At 34.4% G+C, this 10,945-nt stretch overlaps 1 protein-coding gene across 1 annotated transcript in view; it reads right to left on the bottom strand.

Moving 5' to 3' along the window:
• The window catches only part of Aqr (aquarius intron-binding spliceosomal factor), a 90,526-nt gene that overhangs the window by 6,730 nt on the left and 72,851 nt on the right, over nt 1–10,945 (bottom strand). Inside the window, exons 28-32 of the mRNA XM_010624625.2 lie at nt 10,712–10,783; nt 9,457–9,644; nt 8,686–8,857; nt 4,916–5,086; nt 1,854–1,939 (exon numbers count right to left, since the gene is read on the bottom strand). Coding sequence (XP_010622927.1) covers nt 1,854–1,939; nt 4,916–5,086; nt 8,686–8,857; nt 9,457–9,644; nt 10,712–10,783 — 689 coding nt within the window. The remainder of the gene's footprint in view (nt 1–1,853; nt 1,940–4,915; nt 5,087–8,685; nt 8,858–9,456; nt 9,645–10,711; nt 10,784–10,945) is intronic.

Here is a 10,945-nt window from a genome sequence, read left to right as displayed (position 1 = left end):
GGAGGGAGGGAGGAAGGAAGGAAGGAAAGAGAGAGAGAGGGAGGGAGGAAAGAGAGAGAGAGGGAGGGAGGAAAGAGAGAGAGAGAAAGGAAGAAAGAAAGAAAGGGGGAGGGCAGGGAGGGAGGGAGGAAGGAAGGAAAGAAAGAAAGAATGGACGGACAGGCAGACACATATTATATGACCCTATTTATATTAAGCATCCAGAACATGCAAATCTAGAGAAAGAAATTATAGTAACAGATGCCAACGACCTGCTACTATTTATTGGGCTTCTTGATGGGGCAATGAAAATGTTCTAAAATTGACTGTGCAGATAGTTGGATAATTCTGTGAATATACAAAAACCACTGAATAGTACACTTAAAACAGGTACACTGTACAATACATAAATTACATCTCAATAAAGCAGTTCTTAAAAAATAAAATACATCAGGTAGTAGGTTTCCTTAGTCCCCTGAAACATAAATCTTTTCCTACTTATAAAAAGGAGACCTGAAAAGTTAGGTCTACAAACTAACACATCCTATAAAAAGTTTGATAAGATTCTACCTAAGATACTTAGGACTAAGCTACCATGGTAACTGGTAAGAATCAAAACTCATAGTCAAATTGACATATTCCCTCTACGTTCTAACATCATCACCACCACGACTGATCCCCTGAGGAGAAAGACAGATTATCAAAAGGAAATTTTGGCAAAGACAAAGATTAATTTAGATAAAAGTAGTTTTGCTTGGAAATTTTTAATATGCAATACAGTACTGAAACCAGGTTCTTTTTTAACCCTTCAAATTAAAAGTTTTGTTGACAGTCTCTTTCTTTAAAAGATTTCAGAAAAACAAAGCCAAGAACAACATAGAACTAGAATCAGTATAAAAGGCAGCACACTATAGAAGAAGAGAAGGGAACAGTCTCCATGTATGCAGAAAGCTCTTCAGAGATTTTAATTACATCAGTAAGCCATAATGATGGCCTATTCATGGAGTTATGTCACCAAGGATAAGAAATCACTTTTAGAGAAGTTAACTCTAAATACAAGCTTGACACTTCAATAAATGAGGCAAAAATAAACTATCTTATAATACTGTCACCTTGAGATAATTAAAAAAATTATTATATTTTTGCCTACTCTTGCATAAAAGTTATCAGTCTAATGGAATTTGATCAGTGAATTAAGCTTCAAATAGATCTTGACTTAATGACAATATTGGAAGCTTGGACAATTTTCTTCTTATACCCACCAAATAAAACAACATAGTGAACTCTCCATATAACTAGTAAGTCATATGAGATGAAGGTTTATATAAAAATAAATCGCTGCTTTGTAATAAGATATTATTGGTGTAAATCTCTAACACATAAATACATCATAATAAATGATAAAAACAGGTTATTGTTTGTTTTGACAGTTCTTAATCCTGAGAGAACAAGTGGCTCCTTAATCCCCTAACACTCAGGCTGAAAGACTGAAGGGAGAGAAAAATCAAACTCTACAGAATGAGAAATTACTTTGAAGAGACTTTTTACCACTTTACCTCTTCTAATTGCATAGTTTATAAAACATACAGGATAGATCTGTTATGATTTCATGATAAAATGTTATCTCTGAATGTAACTACAGAGTAAAATGGATTAAAATCACTACTATAACAGTAAAAAATTCAGTAGTGATAGTTCTGGTGAATGACCCAAGAAATCTCATATCACACTTTAACACAGTGTTACAAATTGCTGTCACACTTAACAATTGTAAATAATAAACTTCAGAATTATAGAGCTACTTTGCCACTACCATTCAAACTTAAAATAGAAAGTAAAGTTCAACAGTACTATGAAAGTTTCTTCCTACATACCTCAAATGGCCCACAGCCCTTGTTCGCACTAGGGAAAGAAGAATATAATCATTCTGTTGACCTTGAAATCTATCAACTGTTGTCACCTAGGAAGAAAAAATGGGGAATATGGTATGTTTTCAAAGCACAATAAGACTACATAGTAATGTATTAGAAATAAGCAGCTTACCCTTAAAATAATCAACCTCAAAAGAAACATAAGCATATGCTCAGAACTGCAAGAACAAGTTAATGAACATCATTAAATACACCACTGCAACCAGATCAGCTGTGCCCTTACGCTATTCACATTTATAACACTTGTCTTTACCTTTGATAATTGCTAAAAACTTTCTGGAATCCACATTGCTCCCAACTGACTGATAGGCTTCACAAAAGGAGGGACTATGTCTAGTTCATTAACTGGTATCCCAGTTTAATGCTCAGAAAGGTTACTTACCATGCTCATTTACTGTTTAACATAAATCCCTGGCATGTGTCTATGTTTTCTTTTGCCAAAGAGCAACAACAGCAATAGTCTTCAGAGTACTTTTTATTCACTTTGAAAATTTATGTACATACAGAAGGTTTTAGTCGCTGACATTGGCAATGAAGCATTTAACCCTAATTAATCATAAAATTGTTTATCCTATACAAATAATCTACGGTTCTTCTACTTTTAGGAAGTTTACAACACTTCATTTTAAGTCAACTTCACAGATGTTACTTATTTACAAAGAACTGTGATTTTAAATGCGCAGTTTGATGAATTTTGACAATGAATACGTCTATGTAAACACCACTACAATACAAATTTCCATGACCTCAGGCTCTTTTATGGTCAATACTGCATCTTCGCAGCTTAAGGCCACCACTAATCTACTTTATGTCACTATAGATATTCCAGGTCTAGAATACCATAAAAGCAAAATCCTAAAGCAGGGACTCTCATGTCTGGTTTCTGTCACTTAGTGTAACGGTGCAGAGTTGTCTACGCACTGGACACACTAAAGGTTTGCCTGAATGAACAGAACACAATTTGTTTATGTAGTCACCGGCTTGTGGGCAGCTGGGTTGTTTCTAGTTTGGGGCTATTTTCAATAAAGCTGCATTGAATATTCAAGGAAAAATATTTTTGTAGGCATATGTTTCATTGCTTGTGGATATACGTGGGAGTGACATTACTGGGCTGAATGGTAACTGTATGCCTAACTTGCTAAGGAACTACCCACGAGTGCTGATCCGGTCCCTGAGTTCAAGTCGCTCCACATCCTTGCCGACACTTGGTATACTGTCAATCTTAATCACTTAACTCACTCTGTTGGATGTGTAGTAATATCTTGTCATGGCAAAAGTTTTTGGGCAGTCTTAATGGTTCTTTGTAAGTCTTTTTGCACAGAGTGTCTATTCAATTCACTTGCTCACTTTGTAATGAATTTGTCTTATTTCACAGGAGTTCATATATTCTGAAATTCAAAAATTCTGAAGGTGAGTCCTATACATGTGGATGTTACACCTAGAAATTCTGTAGTCATCCTGACCACACAAAGAGTGTGTCTATAAGCTTGGCTCATACACTGAGAATGGCAGAGCAGAACCATGGTGCCTGAAAACACCATTAAGCCACCCTACAACTCAACCTAGGAACCATCCTACTTCCATCTTCTTGTTCTAAAAGACAGTAACTTGAGGTCTTTCTAAATTTTCTTTGTTACTAGTTTCTCATTTTCACTCTATATTCCTTATGGAGAACAATAAATATGGTGTTTATTCCTCTCTGTATTCTTTTTCATTTTGCTTTCACTTCCATAGTTTTATTTTCTCCTAGTTCATATTTCGTCTCCCTCAGAAAATTTGCAATTCTCTGCTTTATAGCTTTTCCTATGAAATGGTTACTTTATTGAGTATTTCTGGCTGGTCTGTGGAGTGGTGTTTACAACTAATTGATCACTTCTTTCATTGAGCATTTTTAAATTAACAGCAGAATGTTTTCAAATTTTCATCCGTTCCAAGTCAACTTGCTTTTTAAAGGGTATCTTTTTTTGATGGCTTTAAAAATTTCTTCTTTTCTTTTCTTTCTTGAGTTGGGGTCTCTACATATTGCCCACATTGACCTCCAACCTTTATATACAAGTGATCCTCCACTTCAACCTCCTAAGAAGCTGGGACTACAGGTACAGGCAGCCTATCATGGCCAAGCACTGATGTTCTTTTCCTCATGCTTCTCTACATACAATGGATTTGCGCTACTTGCTTTTCCTATCCATTACTGAATAAGCAAGTTTCTCAGACTGGCTATGTGCAAGACGTTAAGCTTGGGTGAATAGGACCATTTTCTAAATGCTGATGGTTTTTACAATAAAATGTTCTCTGAATCTGTTCAGTATACAGTTTGAAAATACAGCTCACCTGTAGGCTTATTTGAACAGATCTGGGCTCAGGAAGGCTTCTACTCTCACCCTAATTCCTGCATCCATTGTTGAAAAACAAGGATGTAACTTATATTTCTCATCTTGTCTCTCATCTTCAGAAAGTAATCTTGCTGGTTCTTTGAAATTGCTCCACTAAAATGATTTTCTGTTTTCCTTCCAATCTTAGTATCTCCCTAAAAATGAAGCCTGTCCCTTCCTCCTCACATTTTTCAATTACTTCTTTTTCCATTATTTTTAGATGACTGCCAAGAAAAGGTAAACATCTTGTACATAGCCATGTTGAAAATCAGAGTTCTAATTTCATAATTAACATTTTCCTTCAATATCTTTACAACCTTAGATATCTGTTAATATAATTTCCACCACACACCCAATAAAAAGCAGTCCAAATCAAACCTTTGCAAAACAAAAGCTACAGTTCATTATTTCTGTAACATTAAATTATAAATTGTTACCTATCTTTTGTCAATAAAACATTTTAGAAGTATTTATTTTTTAATATTATCAACAAAAATCCTCAATGTGGTAGTTGAGATAGAAGTCCATTGCAAACCAGGGAAATAGACATGATTGTCCAGATTTATTTACACTTATTATTACTCTCATATTGTAAGGAGACAGCAAAGAAACAAAATGGAGCAATATAATTACCTTATTTGGCCTTCCAATCAATGGATTATTCCCACATCGTCTATTGATGATGTCACGAATAAGATGCTTTTGCCCATTGTATGTTGTTAGAATACTAATCTTGTCCGCAGGATAACCAAGTAAGCACATATACATAAAAAGTGCTACTACATACTCTGCCTCGCCAAGATTCTGTAATGCAAATATAATCACAATGTATATTTCCTTTTGTTTCAATTTGATAGTGAAAATGGCTTATCCAATAAAATCTGGTCACTTTGCACACCAAAAAGAGCTAAAAACCTAGAAAACTGCACACTTTTGATAAAACTCAGAGATAACCTCTTCCTAGGTTAATACCAACATATAAAAATTTTAACATTCACAATACATAGAACAGTTACTGAGAGAACAAATGCTACCCAAATTAATATGACTCTGTACAGTGCACTGCAACTGCAGTTATGAAAAGAAATTTTAACATAAAGGAATAAGTGACTTATCTAAGCAGCCAGTATACGATCCATCTGACAGCATTCTACATCCAACAGAATTGTAAATGATTCTTAAGTTAAAACTTTTTATTTTAGTTTTTGGATGTACTGGGGATCAAACCCACAGATGCTCTAGTACCAAACTAGAGTCCTTTTTGTTTTTTATTTTGAGACAGGGTCTTGTAAATTGCCCATATTGGCGTTAAACTTTCAATCCTCCTGCCTCAGCCTTCAGAGTAGCCAGAATTACAGATGTGTGCCACTGTCCCGGGCTTTGATCTTCAATATCTGCACTACTTTTCTATATTCATTATGATTTTTAGTGTATTCTGTGTTTTGGTTTTGTTCTCTTACTGATGGTTGCCACCTCTACTAAAGCAGAGCAGAGACTATGGCCTCCAATTGCTCAGTCCAGTTACTGTTCAGAGGCTCTTGGTTAAAATGAGTGGGAAGAGGCTTAAAACCAGGGCTTAACTGAACTTCAGAGTGAGGGATCAGACACAGAGCTCTTTAATTCAGCAGAGACTAAATTCAAAGTACTAGATGAGAGAGGTTAGTAAAGTGAGAACATAGCTATAATATAAAACTGGAAAAGAAAAAAACAAACAAAGATGAAAAGCTGGATTTTAGGCAAAGGCAATAGGAAAATTACTGGAGATCCTCTGAAATATTATTTATATTCTGGTTCTTGGTGACGCATATTTTCATTTAAAGTTTTTCATTTAAAGTTTCTAACTCTTTGGAAGATGACAGAGAAAAAAAGCCATGTGACTAAATCTTTCCATTTTCCACACTGGAGGCAAAATACATTTATCTAAGTATCAGCTCTAATACATACGAAAGAACGAATTAAAAATCATGGAAATGACCATAATAAAAGGTAGGGCTGTAATTCAGTTTTCAAGACTTAGGCATTTTTTGCCAGATGAATGCAATAAGTCCTCAATAAATAGAATTCATTTCTTTTTCTTGTGAAAAATGAACACTGCTTAATCTGGCTCTGCCCAAAGTATTCATACTACTACTAATAAAATATTAACTTTACACACACACTCTCTCTGCCCCACTCCACCCCATGCCTGTGGTACCGGGGGCTGCATCCCCAGCCCATTTTATTTTGAGGCAAAGTCTATCTAAAGTTACTAAGTTACCCAGGCTGGACTCAAACTCGTGATCCTCCTGCCTCAGCGGCTCAGAGTGCTGGGTTATGAGTAAGTACCACCACACGGCTTATAAAAATTTATATTTTAACAGATATTTTAAACATTGGCCAAATAAATCAAGACCACTTCAAATTAGGATTTGTATTCATTTATCCTCTCCCTCTCAAACAATTCTTTAGAGAGTGCTTAAATGCAGAGTATTCTTACTTTGGGGAATAAAGATACTCTTTGGAAATATACTCATCAGTGGCAATTATCATGGGAAAATATGTTTACTTCTTATAATTCTAACTCACCCAGAGTTAGGATTCATGAATAAAAACAGCCAACCTGAATAACAATGTTTTGTATTAATACTATTGTATCACTTCTCCGCTTTTGGCTAACATCAAGAACAGTAACAGATCAATACTGTAGTGTGGCTCAGGTAATGAAACTATTCAAAAGGGAAATTCCAGAAACTAGCATGTAAGGAAACACAATAGGATTCTGAGAGAATACATCGTCACCTTCAAATATGGCTATTAGTAATCATATAACTAACTTGAATTAGGTTTTAATACTTTATTTATTTAATACTTTTATTTATTTCATTGAGTTTACTGGTACTTTTTAGGTATATGGTACAATTCCATTCATCATTGGGATCTTGTACCTTTACATGACAAATCTTGGTTCTCATTTTTCCCCATACCCCGCCCTCCCTTTACCCCCTCCCCGTCCCCTACTGACAAAGACTTTGTTTCCATTTTTTCCTTTCCCTTATTTCCTTTCCCCTATCCTTCCCAGTTCCCCTACACCTTTAGCCTTTTTCTTCCTATTTCACATTAAGGTTTTAATATTTTCAAAAAGTTATCATTTGAGCTGGGCATTTAGTTCAGTGGCACTGCAGCCTGCCTCACAAGAGCAAGAACCGGACGATCCCCAGTACCAAAAAAAAAAGTTATCATTTGAAAGTCACATATGTTCCCAGATTGAAATTATGCAGTGACTTGATTTAACATAATTCAGTATTTGGAGAGAAAAAATAGGATCTTTATGAATCATATCCACACATATACATTTAAGTTAGTGATGTATGCTTTTTCATGTATACCTCAAGATTTTAAATTTATACAACATATAGTGGATATTTTCCTATAAGCAGAATTAAAAAATTAAATGCTACCATTCTAAATAATGTTCTATTTTAGTACATATGCTTGAAATCTTTTCATATAGATTATCTGTATATATTTATTTATATTGTTTAATTTTTAAAATAAAATGAGACATCATAGATACTTTCCAATTTGTCTTTTTTCTCGTTAAATATAGCATACAGTTTTCCTGTTAAGAAACAAAATTATGTTGTTATTATTCTTAGTGATTACTCCATATTTCTTCTATGTAAAATAGGTAATAATTTACTTAATCTATTGATATTTAGACTCTTTCTGATTTCCAAAATAAGTTGCAGCAATGACAATTTTAGTATATGTTTTAGAAAACTCAGTCAATTATTTGCTTAGGATAAATTCCTAGAAGTGAGGATACTGTTTTTAATATATACTATATTACATGCTATTTTCCTACCCGCATTGTATGAGTCTTGATTTTTCTTATGACTACTTTAAATCAATTATCTTTTTTGTGAAGTGTATGTTTACTGCATTTAAAATATTAATTTAAACATATATACAGACATAGTATATTCAGAATTCAACACATTATTTGTTAAATGTTAAAAATGAATTTTTCAGGGCTGGGGATTTAGCTTAGCAGTTCAGTGGCCTGCCTTGCAAGCACAAGGATCAGAGTTCAATCCCCAGTACCAAAAAAAATAAATAAATTTTTCCTCAAGTCAGAATTTTTCTTTGTAATTTGTACTTTGGCAAAATCCTCAGAAACTTTTCTCATAACATATGATCATCAGTACTTCTATTACTTTCTAGTATGTTTAGTTTCTTTTCTTTAGTGTATCCTTAAGCTATTTGAAGTGGAATTTTTTTGTGTATATGTTGTATGTAAAGAGGGGCTCTAAACTCTTTATTTCAATGGTTAGCTAACGATTCACTATTGCTAAATGAGGTAGTATTTCAGTCACGCAAACAAAAACAAACAAAAAACATAAAAGCTTCAGGTTTTCTCTTACCTGGTAAAAGTAAGGGTTAGGTTCAGATTCTCCCACTCCCTGAAAATCTTCCACATTAATGAGCTGGAAGTCATACAGTAAGCCAGCATTTGCTGTACTGAACTCAGGCAGGAGCTGCACGTGGGGTAAGTTTCCAAGGTTCTTGTACCGCCAGTTGTAAAGGTTACACAAGCTTCCCAAAGACAAATTCCCCCAGATGGGAAAGATTAGCAACATGAAATCCCTTTTGAAATACTTAAGGAGGTTTCTAAGGAATTATGTTACTTTCATTTTTATGACACCCATTTTTGTTCTCCCTTTTAGCAATGGTGCCTTTTCAAATGTAGCCTTCTTACTTTAAGTAACCAAGAGTCAGGAGACTAAAGACATCACAAAAATGAGACCTCTATTGGACTCTCTGAGGCAAATGCTATTGTTACACCATAAATTACAAAATGAGGGATGCCCTCTTAAACTGAGGACTTGGGAGTAACTATGAAATGCTCTTTATGAAATGAGAAACTGTGCACTTTCTCTTGTTCACTTTTGCTTTAGATTTCAAAATTATACTATCTTCTTGGGATATGAAGAAAGGGGAAGGTACAGTGAAGCCTACAGGTTACATATCACTTAAATTAATTTCCATTAATAAAATGAAAAAAAAACCAAACAACTACCGTACTCCTGGATAACAAGAATACTAAAACTTTACATAAAAGATGACTACAAATACTTGGATCGTGGAATTGATGTCCTTAACAGAGGAGTTATTTTCTCTCTGGTCCTTTTTACCTTGCTCTGGCTCTACCCTGAGCATCAAGGTCCACGGTAGGCACGCCAACACGGACAAAGCGCGTGAATAGAGACTGCTCCATGTTCGAATACTTCTGAAAGGCCATGTTCTTAATGACAGGGGGTAACTGGTGATGATCACCAATCATAATCCATCGTTTCAGCCGGCTAAATCCATCCTGAGGATTCTAGAAATGAAAAGTGAAAGAAAAAAAAGGCAAAAAAAATATAGTTAATAGATTATCCTGTTAGTTATCCAATTTACTATACAAGAGACTTGTTCTCCATTAAACAACCTCATTTGCTTACACATTCTCAACCTTTACCAGCTCCCTACCAAGGACCCTGGCAAATTTTACAGGACAACCAGTAAGTCAAGTATGGGTGTCAATGCTCTGAGATGACAGTGGACAGGGAAGGGTGGGAGGACCAAGAAGGCAAACATGCAGTAACCCTGCTTCAGCAGCCAGGGTAATCTAAAGAGGTCCAGAAGGTTCAGAGCAGCATTACATCAAGAGAGCAGAGAGAGAAACAGGTAACCGGGAAGAGAAGTGGAAAAATGTCAAAGTGAACACCTCCTTCCACAATTATTCCAAGAACTAGTTCTGAACCTAAGACAGTAAAAACTACTTCTTTAATTTCCTCCAGTGCTACTTCAATTTTCTACTTTACATGTCTTTCTGTCCCTTGAAATACATAAACTGTATTACAAATTCCAAATAGCTTGGCATATAAAAACAACTTTTGTTAACTCAACATAGCTGTAAATTGAAGCAATTGCTAATCTTACTCTGGGAATTCTACATTTTATTTTTAATGCTTCCATAGTGAAAAACATTGTTCAGTAAAAAATATTCTTAGAATATCACTACGTGAATAGAAAACTTAAGAGATAAAGCAGCGTACTCAGACAATACCAGAAACAATTCTAGAAACAAGTCTAACGAGAAATGAAAAGATGATTTTCCTTCCTAATTGAATAAAAATATAAGTTTCTTGATTAAAATTACAGTCTTTTCAAAACGACTTTGTAAATATAAACCATAAATTTAAAAAATAGTAATCTTTGAAGCAATACAAACTACTCAATTTTCTGTGATTATATTAAGGTTAGTTTACAGGCTTAAAAATAGAATGACAAACAAAATAAAGCTAAGGAAAATATGTAACTGACATTTAGAACCGCTAAACTGTGTGGCCTTCTGATGTTCCAAGAAATTCTTAAAAACTTTTTGTCTCAGATAAAGTTTCTTACCTGTAGAAGGAGAGGTATAAAAGTTTCTATCTCCAGAATTTGAGCAGCCTCTTCCATTAAAATGTTGTCATACTGAAAGAGAAAAATTTGTCAAAAAAAAACAAAAACAAAAAAAAACCCACACACCATAATCATTTTTTAAAAACCCTATTAATTTCAGATAAAAATAACAACATACTAATTATTCAGACAGTTTATGGTGTTATCATTATATCCTTGTATCTCTAATTTACA

This window comes from Fukomys damarensis, unplaced genomic scaffold, assembly GCF_012274545.1.
Source record: "Fukomys damarensis isolate Sample0158 unplaced genomic scaffold, DMR_v1.0_HiC HiC_scaffold_17, whole genome shotgun sequence".
Classification (NCBI taxonomy): domain Eukaryota; kingdom Metazoa; phylum Chordata; class Mammalia; order Rodentia; family Bathyergidae; genus Fukomys; species Fukomys damarensis.
The sequence above is the reverse complement of the archived record's forward strand: the minus strand, read 5'-3'. Positions and strand labels throughout refer to the sequence as shown.